This window comes from Misgurnus anguillicaudatus, chromosome 2 (assembly GCF_027580225.2).
Source record: "Misgurnus anguillicaudatus chromosome 2, ASM2758022v2, whole genome shotgun sequence".
Lineage (NCBI taxonomy): Eukaryota > Metazoa > Chordata > Actinopteri > Cypriniformes > Cobitidae > Misgurnus > Misgurnus anguillicaudatus.
The window spans coordinates 28,635,436-28,654,995 of record NC_073338.2 but is presented as its reverse complement, the minus strand read 5'-3'; the positions used below and the strand labels follow the sequence as shown (position 1 = coordinate 28,654,995).

At 38.2% G+C, this 19,560-nt stretch overlaps 4 protein-coding genes across 9 annotated transcripts; 2 read left to right on the top strand and 2 right to left on the bottom strand.

Moving 5' to 3' along the window:
* Positions 1-748: 748 nt before the first annotated feature.
* Positions 749-5,733, top strand: agxtb (alanine--glyoxylate and serine--pyruvate aminotransferase b). Of its 2 annotated transcripts, XM_073876159.1 has the most exons (12): positions 749-906; positions 1,321-1,593; positions 1,705-1,897; positions 2,045-2,109; positions 2,325-2,425; positions 2,523-2,593; positions 2,689-2,773; positions 2,861-2,962; positions 3,042-3,108; positions 4,579-4,674; positions 4,750-4,878; positions 5,141-5,733. In XM_073876159.1, exons 2-12 carry the CDS (start codon positions 1,351-1,353, stop codon positions 5,246-5,248), a joined length of 1,260 nt encoding a protein of 419 aa, XP_073732260.1. In that variant the 5' UTR covers positions 749-906; positions 1,321-1,350; the 3' UTR covers positions 5,249-5,733. The 2 variants fall into 2 exon arrangements, with proteins under 2 accessions (XP_073732260.1, XP_073732264.1); XM_073876163.1 differs by lacking the exon at positions 1,321-1,593 and having other exon boundaries at positions 751-906.
* A 1-nt stretch (position 5,734) lies between these two features.
* On the bottom strand, positions 5,735-11,885 carry LOC129442346 (F-box only protein 15). Of its 3 annotated transcripts, none has more exons than XM_073876149.1 (10): positions 11,791-11,885; positions 11,234-11,322; positions 11,016-11,108; positions 10,598-10,936; positions 10,304-10,501; positions 10,102-10,228; positions 9,939-10,021; positions 9,714-9,847; positions 9,499-9,620; positions 5,735-6,571 (listed from the first exon to the last, which is right to left on the bottom strand). In XM_073876149.1, exons 1-10 carry the CDS (start codon positions 11,794-11,796, stop codon positions 6,302-6,304), a joined length of 1,461 nt encoding a protein of 486 aa, XP_073732250.1. In that variant the 5' UTR covers positions 11,797-11,885; the 3' UTR covers positions 5,735-6,301. The 3 variants fall into 3 exon arrangements, with proteins under 3 accessions (XP_073732250.1, XP_073732256.1, XP_055058312.2); XM_073876155.1 differs by having other exon boundaries at positions 11,795-11,858; XM_055202337.2 differs by lacking the exon at positions 11,791-11,885 and having other exon boundaries at positions 11,234-11,391.
* thap4 (THAP domain containing 4) lies at positions 10,904-13,683 on the top strand. 3 transcript variants are annotated; one of them, XM_055202343.2, is made up of 5 exons: positions 10,904-10,949; positions 12,263-12,416; positions 12,975-13,084; positions 13,162-13,265; positions 13,451-13,683. In XM_055202343.2, the coding sequence occupies exons 1-5, from the start codon at positions 10,919-10,921 to the stop codon at positions 13,565-13,567; spliced, it is 516 nt and encodes a 171-aa protein (XP_055058318.2). In that variant the 5' UTR covers positions 10,904-10,918; the 3' UTR covers positions 13,568-13,683. The 3 variants fall into 3 exon arrangements, with proteins under 3 accessions (XP_055058318.2, XP_055058320.2, XP_055058319.2); XM_055202345.2 differs by lacking the exon at positions 10,904-10,949 and adding an exon at positions 11,872-12,031; XM_055202344.2 differs by lacking the exon at positions 10,904-10,949 and adding an exon at positions 11,873-12,031 and having other exon boundaries at positions 12,248-12,416.
* Positions 13,684-13,851: 168 nt separating this feature from the next.
* Positions 13,852-18,927, bottom strand: bokb (BCL2 family apoptosis regulator BOK b). Its single transcript, XM_055202341.2, has 4 exons — positions 18,332-18,927; positions 17,785-17,913; positions 14,654-14,817; positions 13,852-14,430 (listed from the first exon to the last, which is right to left on the bottom strand). The coding sequence occupies exons 1-4, from the start codon at positions 18,537-18,539 to the stop codon at positions 14,311-14,313; spliced, it is 621 nt and encodes a 206-aa protein (XP_055058316.2). The 5' UTR covers positions 18,540-18,927; the 3' UTR covers positions 13,852-14,310.
* Positions 18,928-19,560: the final 633 nt, after the last annotated feature.

The window sequence follows — 19,560 nt, the reverse complement described above, 5'->3', positions numbered from 1 at the left end:
GTGGACTAATTATTGACTGCTGGATGAGTGATGGGGGCTGGAGCTCTGGTCAAAGTCCCTGCTCTGACATCAGCATCCTCCCCTCCTGAACAATCACTATGTTCCGATCAAGTACTTTTTGTACAGAGTAAGCATTTTGGGAACAGCATGATCTAGTCATCTTGAAGGCTTATTATGGTGATAGATAGTTTTATAAATGTTAAATAACAATCATAACTGAACGTTTATAAATATCATTTGATGCACAAAGTAAACTCAATGTAATTTACTTTATTACATATAGTATTAAGCAGATGCCTGCTCACTAGACAGCTTCATTACCTGACTATGACTGAATAAAAAAATTACGATTTTAAACCAGATAGCTAAGAACCCTTTAAAGCCAGACGGGTGATAAAATTACCCATCTGAAACCACATGGAGTTAAACATTTTGTAAATCTTTCAAAAACATAATTAGTTAATGTAACATTTTAACCCCAAATCAAACTAATAGCTCAAGGTTTTTTATATGTACATGGTCCATTGATACAATGCCACGAGCTGTACTACGTATGTGGGTAAATGTTAAACATGTCAGTATGTGTATGTGTGTGTGTGTTCACATTGACCAATCCACTCTATTGAGGTAGACACTCCTCCCCAGGAGGTACGTAAACAAGTAGGGAATGAATGAATCAATAGAGCACATTACAAGTAATGATGCACCAAAACAAACTTAGTTTAGTGATTTTTTTGTCTCAATGTTAAAATTAGGAGCCGGGTAGTTTTGCACAGTTTGTGATAATCCTAAAGGATATATGGGCAAATTATGTTGTGGTGAACCATTCTAGTTTTTTTATATGTACTTATTTGTTTTTTCTACTAAATGTAAAGTAGATATTCCTAGAAGCTTTATTTGATCACTGTAAGTATCAAGCTTTAATCTATAGTAATTACACTTTAAATAGGCTTTGCAATACAGCACTGAAATCCACTCATTGCATGTCAGCTGACCTATGTGAAAAATTTAAGATAAACACATGTCGTTAACTGCTGTGTGAAATTAGATTAATTGTTTAAAGTATTGAACAACGACGAACAAAAACATTGCGTTTCATAATAATTATTGGATATATTTGTCTGTATCATTACAACCCTTTTCCGTTTTGCTCTCTTGCTCCTGCTATCTACCTCCGGACGGTCCGTTATACCTTGTTTGGAAGATGAAGGGCGGGGGAATTTTTGGCAAAAATATGACGCAGGTTGCCCTGTGTTCCAGGGGTCAAAAACCTGTTGTTTAAAATCTTCGACAAACGCAAATCTTTGTACACTTTTGCAGCCCTGCTGACGAACTGCAGCGAGAAGTAAGATGATGCCGAGGTCCGTTTTATCCAGGTGCGCGCTCTTGGCACAGCAGGTGCCTCTGGAATGTGCGCTCTCTTCCACGCGCGGAATGTCTTCTGTCACCATCCCGCCTCCAGCGTGCATGCTCCGGCCGCTCGAGGCACCTTTCCGATACCTTTTTGGGCCTGGACCCTCAAATGTGCCGCCTCGTATTTTAGCGGCAGGAGGGAGACCCATCATAGGTCACATGCATTCAGAAATGTTTGGGGTACATTTAGCGCTTCATCTTTGCGCACATTACACTCAGAGCTGGCAATTTTGGTTTTAAATATGAATGACGTAAGATTGTAATATGCAATTTGTACGCATTTTATTGTAGATTATGGATGACATCAAGAAGGGAATCCAGTACGCCTTTCAGACCAATAACAACATGACGTTGGCTATGAGTGGCTCTGGTCACACAGCTATGGAGTGCGCGGTGTTCAACATTGTGGAGCCCGGAGAGAATGTGCTCGTGGCAGTCAACGGAATCTGGGGTGAACGAGTGGCAGAAATTGCTGAGCGAATTGGTCAGAAAATTTACAATCTTTATTATTAGTCATGCGTTTAATACTTCTAAGTCTAATAATGCCAGTCTACTGGACTGGACCTATTTAAATGCATTATCTATTGATCTATTGTAAGATGAATTAAAAGATGTCGGTTTCTTTCAACAGGTGCAAAGGTTCACAGCTTAAAAAAAGCACCTGGAGGACATTTTACAAATGCAGAAATTGAGCAGGTGCTACCATGGGATTTCATGCAAAATTAGTCAATGATTGCCCAGCAGACAAATGTTTAGACACTAAATTGAATTTGTTTGTACTATGATACATTTACGAATTGTAATTCTTTCAGGTAGTGGAAAATAAGTTTTAATTTGATTTGTTTATTTGTTGTGTTAATTCCCATTTTACTACAGTGTGTTAACAATGTACAATGTGTGTCACTCTACAGGCTCTGTCTAAACATAAGCCAGTGCTCTTCTTCCTCACGCATGGAGAGTCTTCATCCGGTCTGGTGCATCCAGTTGACGGTGTTGGTGAATTGTGTCACAAGTAAAAATATTCCACAATTGGGAGAATTTCATTTATGTTATGTCTCCCTGTCACATTGTCACTTGTAAAACCTTTCGTGATGGGTTTTTCTTTACAGATACAACTGTTTGCTTTTAGTGGATTCAGTGGCTTCATTGGGAGCCGCACCACTTTTAATGGACCAACAAAGTGAGTGATGTAGATCAAAAATACATTTAATATTTACCAAGCGCAATGACCCTGTGACTTGTTACTGTTTAACTTAAACAATTTTATCTTTGTAGAAATTGATATCCTGTATACTGGATCCCAAAAAGCTTTGAATGCCCCTCCTGGCACAGCACCCATTTCATTCAGTGAAAGAGCATGGTGAGATTTGAAGCATAAGGGTGTGTTTGAACATGACAGTATTCAAATCCACTTATTATTCTATTTCCTCTCCAATGCGACATACAGCCATAAGATGTTCAATAGGAAAACAAAGCCAGTGTCATACCTGCTTGATATGACCCACCTGTCTAATTACTGGGGGAACGATGGCAAGCCAAACAGAATATAAGTTTTACAAAAACTAAATGTTGCTTCAGTAAAATTAAGAGATAACCCTTGTCTAACGAATCGATCTGTGTTTCAGATACCATCACACAGGGCCAGTGTCTGGGTTCTTTGCCCTGAGGGAAAGCCTGGCCATACTTGCTGAAACGGTAAAATAGGGATAGATACAGTATTATTGTTGGCTTAACTCAAAGTAAACATTTACAGTGTAACTTATCATTTTAACATTTGGCTCTCAAAGTCTACAACTGCTTTAGGGCCTACTGCACATTCTTACCAAAGGTATTTTTGTTTTAAAGGGGACATATCATGCAAATCTGACTTTTCCATGTTTAAAGGACAGAGTTCGGTATTTTACACTCAAAGCCCTGTTTTCAGATTGTTTATGATGAAATAGAACGGTTTTGACTGAAATTTTGACATATGCGGCTGCCCCGAGAATTTTCGGGTGTTTGTTGTTTCACCTCACACCTCTACAATGGCTGTATAGGTGCACTGGAACAATCCTTCCTAAAATGCATTAAACTTTCGTTTACAAAGACGTGAAACTCACCGAGTGGTCAGGGGTGTTCACTGATATGCTCACACAAAAATCGCTGCAAAAGATGCTTTGCAACAGGTGTTTTACCGTTTGTGTAAACTTGTGGACCTATTTTCCCAAACGCCTCACACCCGTATATTCTTCCGTTGAGAGCTTGAATAATGGGTGGCGATAATCCGCCTTTGCCAATTGCAAGAATACAAAGAAGGTTCCCGGGGCGGAGTAATACTGATCTCACAGCACATCTAATACAAGTCAATGGAGTTGTCAAAAACTACGATAAAAACTGTTGGAAAGCATCTTTTGCAGCGATTTTTGTGTGAGCATATCAGTGAACACCCCTGACCACTCAGTGAGTTTCACGTCTTTGTAAATGAAAGTTTAATTCATTTTAGGAAGGATTGTTCCAGTGCACCTATAAACCCATTATAGAGGTGCGAGGTGATACAAGAAACACCCAAAAATTCTCAGGCCAGCATCATATGTCCAAATTTCGGTGAAAACCGTTCTATTTCATCAAACAATCTGAAAACAGGGCTTTAAGTGTAAAATACCAAACTTGTCCTTTAAGTGCTATAATTGTGTCCACAGTGCTTTTATCAACCTAGAAAATGTGAAAAAGCACAACCCAGTAACTTAGTTTTGGTAAACCATTCTCTGCAAGCGTGTGAAAAAATAGGTAAATGAAATTTGGCTACCCCTGTGATGACAGAAGGGGATAATACCGCCTCTTAATCTGCACTTTCCAACCACAGCACTGCCATTTAGTGCAGAGATCAGCATATTTGCATTTAAAATGACACACCCAGAAACTGAAAATTTTTGCTCACACCTACAAAGTGGCAGATTTAACATGATAATAAATTACCTGATTGCTATTTTGAGCTAGAACTTCACAAACGTACTCTGGGGACTTATTTGACATCTTAAAAAAAGTCTTGTGAAATGTCCCCTTTAAACACTGTAACGGTCTCACAATTATATTTTTATACAAACGTATCTGCTTTTTAAAAATGCTGATTATATTTTTAAAAAATGGTTTATCTTACTGACGTAATGCTAAAATCATTTGTTTCAGGGCCTTGAAAACTCATGGAGACATCACAAAGAAGTTGCACAGTATTTCTGGAAGGGCTTAGAAGACCTGGGTTTAAAGTTGTTCATCAAGGACGAGGTAAAGTGATTGCAATATGTGCTTATAATTCTTACCATTTGAAAATCAATTAAATGCCATTTTCTTCTGCAACAGGATTTGAGATTACCATCAGTTACCACTATTGCAATTCCTGAGGGCTATAACTGGAAGGAAATGCTGGCTTACATCATGAAGCATCATCAGATAGAGTTTACAGGAGGTCTAGGCCCTTCTGTTGGCATGGTGAGTAAAAGGAAAGCCATTGCACTCAGCGGCCGTGTTTGCAATTGCTATTTGGCAATCTTTTACGATTGGCTTTTTACTGAAAGGTGGGACTACCATCACTTCAGCGGTCATATTGAGCATTGCCCTTTCCTATTCATAGTACCACTGTAGCATCTTATTAATCACCTATAGTCTTTGGTATAAGCTTTTCAGCTGTAGATGTTACTGCATGCACATTCAACTATGTAGCCGAATAATTCTTCACTGAACTGATTTCTAGGTCATGCGAATTGGTCTCATGGGATACAACTGCAACAAAGCCAATGCTGCGATGGCTCTTGCGGCTCTGGAAGATGCTTTAAAGAACTGTCGAAAGACCAAAAGTTAAAGAGTGACTACAAAGAAGAATTGAAATGTGTCTCATCTGCAGATCCTTGTATAAAGGCAATCCGTCATATTAATGTTTTACCACTAAATTAAAGGTGATGTGTGTACATTTTTCCATGTTAAGATACGTTCTCCTATATCCTCCTAAAATGCAGAGTCATTTTGTTATCTGTAAACTGTGTGACTCTGTGGTGCTATTATGACACTGCTCTGTTTATTTGAGCATTCAGCCCAATCAATGGCCTGAGTTCAGGAGGGATATTTGTTTGTCTGACCAATGGGAAACGAAGAAAGTGTCTGTACACGGTCGATTATTGTGTCTGGTGTCACAAGTGGTGAAGCAATTACGCACTTCTCCTTTCAAATATAAGATTTATAAAGGAAAAGTTATTATTTTATATAATGTATATGTAATGGAGAGAAGTAATAATTTTAGCTGATTTAAAATTTTACAAAAAATCATGTCAATAAAAACCAGAACAGGCATATGTTGACCAAAAACGTGTTTCTTAATGTCCTTTATATGTGTCAAGTATTACTTTAGTACTTGAATGAGATAAACAATACTGATTAATAAATCATTTCTATAAATAAATACAAAATTTTGGTTAACTATTGTAGTTTAGTTACTCAGTAGGCCAGATGTTCACATTACATTTCAACTGACCATCAACTCAATTTATTTTGCTTCAAGTAAATTAACCAACTAGCTATTAATTGACTAGATTCAAAATGCTGAAAACTTAACATTTACATAAAATAAATAAACATTTAAACGGATAAATAATAAACTTTTGTATCCTCCATAGACATTCAAATTATTGATGTCACTGAAATGCTTCAAGAATTTGAAAAAAAACAACACTTAACTCCAAGCCCCAAAACATTTCTACAACATTAACTATAACAAATCGTTTAAAAGGCAATTTTCATTATCAACAATTTAACTCCAATAACATATAGCTTGGTAAAACTGTTTAGGAACTCAAAATACTGCAAGAAGCATTCTAACGTTTCTAAATCCAAATAAAACTGATGCAAAATCTTGACGGTTTTAATACTTTTTACCAAAGTGCTTTTTCACTTTGGCTGCTGGGAATTTGACAATTAGCCGAACCAAAAAGTATTGCTGAATTTCCTCCATCCACACAAAGGTCATTTTGATTTTGCCCTCCTCATCCTCGTATATAAGGAGCAATTGTTCACCTTCATAGTCCAGGTCAACAGCTTTGTGTTTACACGCGTGGATCCTAACCGGAGAACTCACACACCAGAAGGGACACTGACCCTCATCCAGAACGGTTAGTGTCATCAAACAGCAGCGCTGAGATGAAGTGTAGTATATAAACAGTGTTACTATTTTCAACCTTATTTCTTAATAAAAATATATGACACATAGTGCCCAGTCTATTTCAAACAATTTTACCCATCAATCCAATCTCTATATAGTCACATCTACACTAGTGGCACTTTTTCATTGCATAGTACCCCACGGTTTGTTTTTGGGGGCTTTTCCACTGGGTGCAGTACGTAGTACCCGATAAATTTTTTAGTACCACCTTGGCTGGGGTTCCAAGCGACCCGAGCTGATACAAAAACGTGATGCAAAAACACTGTAGATCATTGATTGGTCTGAGAGAAGCGTCACTACCAGCGCCATCACTATGCTGTAAAAGATTAGCTTTACCTTTATGCTAGCTTGTGGTGTCTCGAGTAAACCTGTTGTCATTTGTGCTTTGCTGCAAGTTCGAAACTCCCTTTTAGCAATGAAAAACAACCACAGGTTATGAATCAGGAACGCCGTAACAGTTTTTTTCCAGACTTGAGCCATTTCTCAATATGCGTTCTTGTGAAACGTTATCAGTCGCGGCCCAAGTACTGTTCCAATTCAAAGTTCGCATCAAGCCCAAGTTCACATAAAATCCCCGGATGTGTTCTTGATCCGCCCATTTTATTGAGGATGCATCAGAGACTTGTGTGGACTTATGACAGCGAAGTTTCCCAGAATGCATTTCAAGTTCTTGCACTTGCGAACTACGAAGGACACAAATCCGAGTTTGGCGAACTTGGTATTGAGAAACGGCTTTGAGTTTGTGGCGGCACATTCGTGATGACCACATCCGCCTATATCCCTTTAAGCATAGTTCACCTAAAAATTTAAATTATGTCATTAATGGCTCTCATGTCGTTCTAAACTCGTAAGACCTCCGTTCATCTTTGGAAGACAGTTTAAGATGTTTTATATTTAGACCGAGAGCTTGTTGACCCTTCACTGAAAATCTACGTACGGTATATGGTCCATGTCCAGAAAGGTAATAAAAACATAATCAAAGTAGTCCATGTGACATCCGTGGGTCAGTAAGAATGTGTCGAAGCACCAAAAATAAATTTTGGTGCAAAAATTCAAAAAAACTACGACTTTATTCAGCATTGTCGTCTCTTCCGCATCTGTTGTGAAGCGCATGCGCGAGACTAAAGTCACGTGACTGCAGTGACGCAGATGACGTGTTATCCTCAGACATGTTTGTTAAGTTTTTTTTTCAAACTTACAGCGTGCGTCTCCCTCAGACTGTAAATGAAGCCCATGCACACAAAAAAACAGCTGGGGCGCACCAGATAACACGTCAGCCACGTTGTACATCATCCGCGTCACTGCAGTCACGTGACTTTAATCTAGCGCATGCACTTCACAACAGATGCGGAAGAGAAGACAATGCTGAATAAAGTCGTAATTTTTGTTATTTTTGGACCAAACTTATTTTTCGATGCTTCAACACATTCTTACTGACCCACTGATGTCACATGGACTACTTTGATGATGTTTTTATTACCTTTCTGCACATGGACAGTATACCATACATAGATTTTCAATGGAGGGTCAACAAGCTCTTGAAAATGAACGGAGGTCTTACGAGTTTGGACCGACATGAGGGTGAGTCATTAAAATGACATTATTTTCATTTTTGGGGTGAACTATCCCTTTGAATCAAAGTTAAATGAGGCTCAGCGGAGCGCGACGACTGACGCCACAGACGTTTGTACAGAAACTGTCATGTGAGACAGATGTAGTGATAAACGCGATGTGCAAACATCTATTTGTGGTGGTCAATTTTAATTTTGTGGCGAACTGTGGCAGCGCAAATATAACGACACGCCTATAATCCCTCCCACTCTGAAGTGTTACTAAACTCAATGGAAAAGCTAACCAAGCCAATGTGAGGTGAGCTGACCCGACCTGACACAAATCAAACCGTGGGGTGCTATGCAATTGAAAAGCACCATAAGTGTCAGTGTAAGCTCAAGACGACCACCCAAAATGAGCAGAAGAATGTCTTAAGCATAGCATGCCAACTAACTAAGGCTACGTTCACACTGCAGGGCTTAAAGGCGCTCTAAGCGAATTGAAGCGTTTTAGACCATAAAACATTTTTTGTTACATACCGGAAACATCTCCTCACTATCTGCTTGCTGCCTGTCCGCTGATCAAACTGTAAAAAAACGCGATCTCTGTAGACAGCCCAGGCTTCACAAACGGCAATATCAACAAGTGGCCAAACCTAGTATCACAAAACAAAGTATTCCAGCCAATAAACGACAAAAAGGATTTGGGGGTGAGGGTTGGGCGCGTTCATGAAAGCACGGAAGGGAGGGGGAGGGGAGAAGTTAGCTACGCTCCGTCTGTTTGAAAACAGTTTCAAACGTCAACGATAACTAACGTCTCGCAGATTCGCTTAGAGAGCCTTTAATGCTCAATTCTATTTTTTTTTTTAATTTCCAATTAAATGCGACCTTTGGTGATCTCCTGTGTAAACGTGAAATGACCCAGAAGTGACCCGCATGCGCAGAAGAGAAGTCAGAGGTCAACGGCGTCACTCTTTGTTTGCGTAGATAACGTTAAACATGGATGTCAACAACAGTGTAGTCAACCGCGGAGCTTTTTTTGCAATATTAAAGTTATTTTCCCAACGGAGCCAGCACAATTACAATCTTCTCGTTTTAAAAAGAAAATTAAAAAGGAGAAGGAGAGCAAGGTTTTGGCCATGGCGTTTTGTGGAGCAGTGTTAGCAACGTCCGCCATGGTTGTTGTTTATCTTCTTGTTCCCGCCTACTTCAACGCAGAATTATGACGTTTGCAGCCTGCAGTGTGAACGTAGCCTCACTTAAAGCTAGGCTTGATGCGAATATTAAGTCTCATGTGTAGTCCAAGTAACATGGCAAGTTAGTGTTTAAATCGGCAATGAATAATGGTACCTCAACAGCTTCGTGCAGTCCCTCTGTTTGCCATGGAAGACTGATCTTCCCTACAGGAATGTGCTCGGACACATCAGAGAAATCCATGGCACTTAACTGCCACTTATTCTCTGGAGACGTCACTGTAAAACATAAATTATTGAAATAATTTCAAAACAAAGCAATCAATCATTTGTTAAAAATCCATCCAGACAAGCATAAAGTATGTAGATTACCTCTACTGGCAAACAGTGGGGAGAAACGGAGGCACATGATTTGGCAAACAGTATTGTGCAGGGTGACATACAGAGTGTATCCATGATGACTGCGGTCTGGATCAAAAGCTTTGTCCTGTGTCGGTATGTAGGGACTAACAATGTAAGCGAAAATTCTGCATGTGTTATGGGTTTCACGTGGAAAGTTCATCAACAAAATAAAATGACCCATAAAGAGCCACATACCAAAATTGTGAGCCAAGGAGACTTCTTTCAATCAGTTTGTGGAAGTGCAGGGAGACCATGATGAAAGCAATTTTCCAATTGCCCTGCAAACACCATAAATAAATGTAAAAATCTCAATATCAACAATGATGAAGCCATTTTGATTTTGAATATACAAACATACCCGCCAGATTCCAACAATGATTCCATCACCAAAATGCAGCAACTTCACATGCCGGTCTACACCTAGGAACGTCCATTGTACAGTCCTTTTCATCAGGGCTTTGCAAATCAGAGAACGCCACCGTGGCCTATAAGTAAAAGCCAGATGCTGGTAAGTTGGACATACGCTTATATGCATAAGAGTTTTTAGCAGTGCTTCTTACCAGTTTCCTGAAGTTGGCAGTGATGGACCCATCACTCCATGGAGCTGTATGCTATTCACACGGAATATATGCGGAAAGTTGATTCCTTTCCAGCACACCGTAACCGAGGAGTCTTCGTAGAACATGCGCGTCTGCTCAAAGACAAATTCACGTCCATCCTTCTTTGTTAGCGTGATCTCCCACCGAATGTTTAACCTCCTGTCAGACACCACTTGTTACCATATTACACAGTTCATTTAAACATGTAGATGCTGTACAGTTGTAGGACTAGTCATAAACATCCGTATTCGTAACCTGAGAACTTGCTCGGTTAGAGCAGGCATCCCCGTGTGCGGATTCATGTGTCTCAACTCGCTTTTCCACATAGTGTCCCGGTAGCCTGCCATTTCCTTGAGCAGGAGCTTCTTCCAGTAGCCCTCCGGTTTCTCCGGCACACCTGTAGTGCTCACAGCGTGTGTTGCCACACACATTCGGGGTCTCCACTTTTTCTTCTCAATCTCACAAGCATACAACACACACCACAGAGCATTGCTGTTGGCCAAATCATTAAAGCGCTTGCTGACGAAGCTGATGTTAAAGAGAGAGGAGGCATCCAGAAAGGCAAGAATCTTCACGATGACCTCAACGGGCAACCTAAAGACAAATGGTACATAATATTGTTCATGCATCATGCAAGATACAAATTTAGGATGCAATAAAAAACACAACATGCCTTTCCAGGTAATTTCCATGTCTGCTCTGAGAAAACAGTTCAGGAACATAAGCGTTGAATGCTACAGCAGTCTGCCTGGGGGTTTCTCTCCGCCTTTACCAAACGGGGAAAGAACTAAACAGTTTATTTACATAAACGTTCGCTGTAGTTGAGCAATTTGACTGTATAGTCTAATAAACCGGCGTTTAAATGTCTTATCTATACAAGGTTTAAGATACCTTATTGCACCCTTAAACAACGACATTTCCCCCACTTCGTCCTCTTCGCGCGTAGCTTGTTCAGCTTTGTCGAGGCCTTCCCTAAAACTCTGCAAAAACCGACCAATACAAGAAGCCATTATGCTTCGGCGTGTGAGTTTACTCAACCCGAATGCGCTGTGATTTAACAAGTTTATCAATAATATGATGTGTGTGTCGTAAATAAATATCACCTGTCTGGTCTAAAATACAATAAAAGTCAAATTATTTGGTCAAACGTAAAAAAAAGTCTCATGAAATTGTAAAGGGTAACGTTAAATTTGCCGATTACAATGACTTTTTACAAGGAGAAATTGAAACGAACAGTGGCCATTTAACATTCAAATGAATGTTATATAACTAAGATGAATAATAAATCAGAAAGGGAATATTTTAAATGTTAATGTGATAATTGTTATATTTAACTCACGGCTTTAACACAAGTTGGTTTATTTAAAAAATACATATTAACAATTTGCAAATGCGCTTCATAGCCTGAACATGGATTTTTAAACATGGTAGTAATAAATTATATTTACGTGCATGAGAAAAGATGAAATGCGACGTTTTTTTAAAAGACTTTTCCTTAACCGCTCATCATTAGAGCTCTTAACTACACTACCCAGAATTCTTAGCGTTTAGGCAGGAAGTAAATACTTTAATGACAAACAAACCGTAGCGCACCTGCGGAATTCTTAAATACATTTAATCTCACTTAAAGTTGTTCAAACCTGTGTATTTGGAAATCAAGCGCAATGTCATGCCCTTTCAATCAATCTGGTAGGATAACCTTATAGTTTATTTTATGCACACTTTCTAGTGACTTTCATTTATTGTCTTCGTCTGCTCTTAGTAGGTCAAACGTTAATTGCACTACCATATAGATGTAAAGCGCCAAGTGGCTGCAACAGCACAAACGTGGCTGTAAACATGTTTTATATGTGTAGTTAGAGTGAAAATGTGTTGTGAAAGAAATTAAATTCGTTTAATCCGCAGTTCGTGTGTCCGCAGCGGAGCTGAACCCCGCAGTGTTACCGCTGGATTGGCTCCTGGGTACCTGGCAGTCTGATGAACCAGGAGAAGGATCTTTCCCCACAATCTCATCTTTTCGTTACACAGAAACGCTACATTTCTCACACGTGGGACAACCTGTGATAAATTTTATGCAAGTAACAAAAAAGTCTAGATCAGTTTTAACATTAATAATACTATTTAAAGGTGCAGTGTGTAAATTTTTAGAATTATCTCTTGACAGAAATGCAAAGTAATTTACAAAACTGTATTATTATGGATGTTTAAAAACCTTTTTATAATGAATCGTTATGTTTACACAGAGGGTCCCCTTACATGGAAGTCGCCATTTTGTGCCGCCATAGTTCTACAGAAGCTCTTATTGGACAATCTTTTTTTACTAAGTTTTTAAGTTGTCTCAGATGATGACATGTTTGTCCGGTGGTGGCTACCGTAGCCTCTCTATGCGTTTAAAAAACGAGGGGTGAGCAGTGAATTGAGCCGTTGGTTGCAATTCGCAACCTCATCACTAAATGCGGCTAAAATGTACACACTGCACCTTTAATATTTGTGTTAATTACTGATACATTTTGTATCATGCATCTGAGTTGCACTGCTATTAAACCTGCACAAAGACCTAAGACAGCATTTCAATTTTTGCAATCTGTTTTAATATGAATGTTACATGAATATGTTTCTTTTTTTATTACAGGTTTAATGCGTTCCATGCCGAGAGCAAAAAGCCACTTCACAGAGAGTGTGGCTTTATTAGGCTTCAGCCAGGCACCAATAAAGTGGCCTTCATCATTGCACAAAACTCTGGTATTTGATTTACAAATCTGCTAGATTAAATAATACACTTATGTTCTATTACAACCATTTGTTCGTTTCCTTTGCAGGTCTTGTGGAAATTGAGGAGGGTGAACTCACTGGACAGCAGCTGACTCTGCAAAGTACCGCCCTGGCTAGAACATCTTTTGCCAAGGAGCCTCATGTTCAGCAGGTCTCAAAAGAAAAAAAACTTGCATTTTGTTGACTCACTGCTATATGCAACAGTTAAAGTAACAAATATGAACATAGCATCTTTCATTCATAAAATTGTACAGCTTGAACAGTATTCAACTTGTGAACATACCACACTGAATAAGTTTAAAGAATAACATTAAACAATAATTTGTTTTTGATCAGATCTGCAGGCACATCCAGCTGAAGCCCGATGGAAGGCTGGAACAGACCGTCTCTATGGCTTTGCAAGGACAGCCTCTGGCCCAGCATTTGCACATCACCTACCGAAAGACTGAGTGACCAACTGAACTGTGATGCTTCTCAAAGAACTTGAACTATGTACATCTCATTTGATGCATAATATTGATAGTTCATAAACATGCATTTGCATGCAATAGGGAATATGCACATACAAATATGCACATTTTTATATAACAAAGCAACCAAATTATTAAGTAGTTTGTGTAAAATGGTGATTCATGGGGAATGAAGATAATGCACTAAAAGAAAATAAATAGCACTGACAAATATCTCCCTTTTGTGTTTTCTTTCTCTACCCTCTTATGTAAATGATTTCCCATTGCTTTATGTAAACATGGTTAAAATCTTTATTTTAAGATGTATACAGTGGGTGACAACTTAGTGTTATACACACACACCACACAAACTGTATAATACCTCAAAGTGTAAAGTGATTCTCCAAACGTAATCATTTTAGCAATTTTGTAAAAAATAAAAATCTGATAGTCAAACATTGATATGACACAATCATTCAGTATAAAACATCAGTAGAGCACATCCATACAATCGCAAAAACGGCCCTATTACCTTACCCTCATGCATTATGTCAGCTCGTAGTGTTTGTTTGAATAAAGGCATACTCTATTAACAAATGATACAATTAAAGTGCGATTGAACCTGGGTAATGTGCTGACTTCAGTGATGGACTGTTTGCTCCCCAGGATTAAACAAACAGATCATTTAAATAGTTCAGGGAAGGAAGAATTCAACTCTCCATCATTAGGATGACTTCCTGCGCAAGGCTACTTGGTCAGGTAGACGAACACAGTCTTTAGGAATTGTCTCCATGTAAAAAAAGCTGCTAATAACCAATGAGTATGAGCACTGGAGTCCATGTTCACCACGCAATTTAAAATGTCTCCCTGGAAAGAGAGGTAGAAAGAAAAAGCTTTAGGCATGACTGTCACAAATGTATTCTTTTAAAACTTCTAAAAAGTGTGTCATCTTTATTTATATTATATCAAATATTTAAGGTCAGTGATTTAGTAGCTACAATTGGTTGATGTTATGTAACTTCCCAATTTGGCCTCTAGAGGTCAGGGTCTGTCTTTGTTCCTGGAGAAGGTGCTACAGGGAGTCACTAACCCATCCTCCTCTCTTTCTGAGCCATGGAACCAAACGTCTACGCACGAACTCTCCCAGATTGTCCACTATGGTGTGCACCATGACTGGATGGCCCTGACGCACGCAATCCACAGCCAGGCCAGCAGCTACAGCGTAGATGGCCACCACTTTTCCCCATGTGATCCCTTTAAAGAAATGATGTGAACAAATTTGAGCTGTTCATGTTGAGCACCCCAAACTCTTGCATTAATCATACATTTTAGCAGTGAAATACACAACTGCGAAACTGCAAAACATAAAATAATAACTGGGAATTCTGTGTTGTTACTACATCCCAAATGAATACCTTCCTTAAACCAACCATTACCAATTTATGAAACACTTTACTATATTTTCAGTAGACATGCGGTCTCATGCACTCCAGCTCATCTCCTATTAAACATAAACAAGCCCGAAGAGATGTTTAAGCAAGCACATGCCCCAGGTTTTTTTTAAACTGTGCATCAGGACTAGCTTGTGGGTCACACAAAGTGGAATAAGGTGGATTGATCAAAACCATCTGCCTGTTTGAACGACACAAAAAGTATTTATTTATTAAATGAATGAGAATGTTTTGATATTTTGTATACATTTGATGTTTCTTCAGCAAATTAATGTTAAACTAATAAATATAATTGAAACCACATAAAAATTCTCTAGAACGTTATATAAATTTTTTCACTTGCAATTTGTGGGTAAATTACAGCGTAATATTAACAAAGCTTGAATTTAATTTAAAGGGGACATATAATGAAAATCTAAATTTTTCCATGTTTAAGTGCTATAATTGGTTCCTCAGTGCTCCTATCAACCTAGTAATTGTGAAAAAGAACAATCCAGTAACTTCGTTTTGGTAAACCATTCTCTGCCAGCATGTGCAAATGCAAAATAGGTAAATGAAATTTGGCTCCCCCTGTGATATCAGAAGGAGATAATACTGCCCCTTAGTCTGCACTATCATGCAACCACAGCACTGCCATTTAGTGCAGAGATCAGCTCATTTGCATTTAAAAGGCAGGCCCTTAAACAGCAATCTTTTGCTCACACCTAAAAGTGGCAGATTTAACATGACACAATAAATTATATGGTATCCTGAGCTCAAACTCCACATATGTACTCTGGGGACACCAAATACTTATTTGACATCTTAAAAAGTCTTGTGAAATTTCCGCTTTAAATAACATATTCGATTTTAGAAATGGTAATCTTGAATTACCTCTGAAAACACTTTCAATATGCAAAACAAATCGGATAAAAAAGACCTGCAACTGCCAATTCAGACAGTGACTCATCACACAATTTAGATGAGCTTCTTTAAATCATCTTCTGACAAGAAGGGCAACAGCTCTTCTGTGGAAATGATGTAATGGGGAGGGTAACCCCATCCTGTCTCAGCCAAAACACGTAAATGTTCAGTGAAAATGAGCCACGCAATAGCGACTATGCCAACAGTGTAAATTCCCTTGTCTTTAGCAGTCATTTTAGGTCATTCCTCACAGGTTTATCCCTGTCTGACTGCTTACGACAGAAAGGTTAAAAGGTTCTGAGAGAATCATCAGGGCAGAGGAATGAGGCCATGGTTACGGGCTACAACCACCATGTACATCAATAGCTGCAGAACCGAGATAAAATATGACCAAATATGTACAAAGGAGAAGAAATGAATATGCCCATTTTAGGGGTTTATCCTATTTTCCATAAGAAAAAAAACATAACTGCAAATAACTTTTGTCACTAGTCCATGACAGCAGCGGATCATTGAAGTTGCCTTAAATGCACCTCTTAACTTTAATAATATACGTAAAGGTTAAGGTTAATACCTCTTTTACCAAGGTTTAAAAATTTGGCCATTTTAACTGTTAAGTGCTCACGCTACACCGCTTCAGTACATTTGAATGATATCCCACAGTCAGAATGCTCTCATGTGGGTGTTGCAGTAGTTTTAAAATATCCCAATCAGGTAAGAAATTTATATTTAAAAAACTTAAAATGAAACTACATAAGTTAAGCCTTTTAAAGGGGACATTTCACAAGATTTTTTTTAACATGTCAAATAAAACTTTGCTGTCCCCAGAGTACATATGTGAAGTTTTAGCTCAGAATATCATATAGGTAATTTATTGTAAAATGTATAAATTGCCACTTTGTAGGTGTGAGCAAAAATGTGCCATTTTGGGTGTCCTCCAAAATGCAAATGGGTTGATCTCTGTACTAAATGGGAGTGCCGTGGTTGGATAGTGCAGATTATAGGGCGGTATTATCCCCTTCTGACATCACAAGACGAGCCAAACCTCAATGAGCTATCCCTTCACATGCTTGCAGAGAATGATCCACCAAAACTAAGTCACTGGGTGGTTCTTTTTCACATTTTCTAGATTGATAAAAGCACTGTGGATCCAATTATAGCACTTTAACATGGAAAAAGTCAGATTTTCATGATATATCCCTTTTAAGCAACACAATGGGTTTCTAAGAAAACAATATTTTGAGGTTATCATATGATTTCATCACAAAGCATACAAGAACCAATAAGATTTGAATTTAGTGCTCGGGTGTGCTTGTTTTGGTTTCAATTTCACAAAATAAGATTACAATGTTTAAGATTTTTATAAACACATCTTTTGAATTACTTTAATGATGGATAAATTTATTAGAGCTTCAACATTTTGGGACATTTATTTGTTTTTACTTTTTGCTCTGCTGCAGTAGGGAAGTCATATACATCTGGAATTGCATGAACTATCAGAAAAAAAAGGTACAAAAGTTGTTACTGGGAAGGTATCATTTCAAAAAGGTATACCTTTGTATCCAAAAAGTGCATACTTCAAAGGTACATATTGGCATTTCAAAGATACATATTTGTACCTAAATGGTACATATTAGGACCTTTTTTAAAGGGTACTGCCCCAGTGAAAGCTTTGTACCTTCGTTTTTGACAGTGTGGGGATGTGTAAATAATGAATTTTCGTTTTAAATGAACTATAACACTATTTCACTGTAAACACACCCCATAACCTGACGTTTTGATAGATGATGTCATGGACACACACTCTTACAAACACTGTATACAAAAAAAACAAAACACCTGTTCAGTTTTCTTACAGATCACTTACCCATGGCTATAATCTGTGTTGCTACAGAGAGAAACGCTTCTGACACCACAGCCTCCACTGCTACACTGATGTTCAGCTGCTTAGCAATATTACGATAGACATACGGTCTCATGCACTCCAGCTCATCTCCTGTAAAACATAAACAAGCCCAAAAAGATGCTCAAATATTAATAACACATAGGCTACCCTAGGGGGTTTTCAAACTGGGGGTCAGGACCAACTTGTGAGATAATGTGGGTTGGGCAAAACCACCTGCTTGTTTCAGTGAATGACATAACAGTATTTAGTTTAATAAATTAATAAGAATGGTTTGATATTTTGGCATTGCATTTAAGCATAGACTTATATTTCATTTGTACAATGACAGAAAACAAATAGGCTAATCCATCAAAAGAAAACAAATATTTTTTTTTATCCATATTTTCCTTAAAATATTTTGGTGGGACTTGACAGATTATATACATCTGGTCCTGGAATAATAAAGTTTGAGAACCTGATATCATCATCATCACACAATTGTAGAGCACTCACACCTGCTGATTCTTACCTAGTTTAAGAAGCACCATAGACACATCTGCAAGAGATCCATGTGATTCGGGAAAATCGGGCTCAATTTTTGACCAACTGAGTCCTTCTCTTATTATTCTGGAGTGAATGAAGTCTCTACAAAGCTCCTTTGACTGTAAGACGAGTTCAAACACGTCCATCATCTCCGCGGTGAAAGCCGAACGCCGAAACATTTTTATGTCACGCATGGTTGGCACGAATAAACGCTACACTACCGCAACTTCACTTTATAAAGTCATAATAGACTACATAAACACCCCATATCATCAACAAACAATACCAACTGCGTTTCATTCAGACAACGTTTAAGAATTGCGCTTTCTTACACATGTTCATTCGGAGCCAATCAGGGAACAATCGATCATCACACAATAATGTGCGAGCCAATTGATTTGGTCGTCATGTACCGCCGTCCATATTCCATTTGTATCAAATTGGTCAAAAACGGCATCATAATCGTCCGCGACTGCCAACCTAGAGGCGAAAAGGAGGTCGCTGCATGTTCACCTGTGTTGGAAGTGATTTCTCTTTACCTGGAAAAACTTACGGAGCAACTTTTAGCCAACTCCCCCGTGAACGGCTTAGTCCATATATAAACATTGCCCAGGGCTTTTGACGCAGCTTGCTTAGAATCAGTTTTTAGTTTAAGTCCATGGGAAAGTATTTTATATAAAAATAAATAAAGAAACAACTAAATCAAGATTATTTTTATTCACATTATACAAGAGGTTAAATTTCATCTTCTTTGAAAAATGTGAGAGGGGGTCGCTTATATGCATCTTTCACATCCATATAAAATAGTTTTATTCTATTTTATGTAATAACTTTTAAGGATCAGTAAGAGGTTCATTCATGCCTTGGTCTACTATGTAAGTTTTAAGCTGTCTATGTTTAGCGAAGTAATCCTCTCAACTAGAAACGTCACTCACACAATCACAAGTCATTGGGACATGATTCAAATTAAAATGCTACATTAATTCATTGCAACCACTATAAAATAATTATTTATAGTAAAGAATATAAATTAACTACATATAGTAAATGTATTTATTTATTTCTGATGTTTCGCATTTAAAAGTAATTAAATCTAAACTTATGTTTAAATTGTAAGAGAACCCAATGAGCTTAACTCAAGTGCTTTTTAATTCAATTTAGTAAAAAAAAACTCAAGTACTGTTCTGGAAACAGTCACTAGGTGGCGCTTCGGTA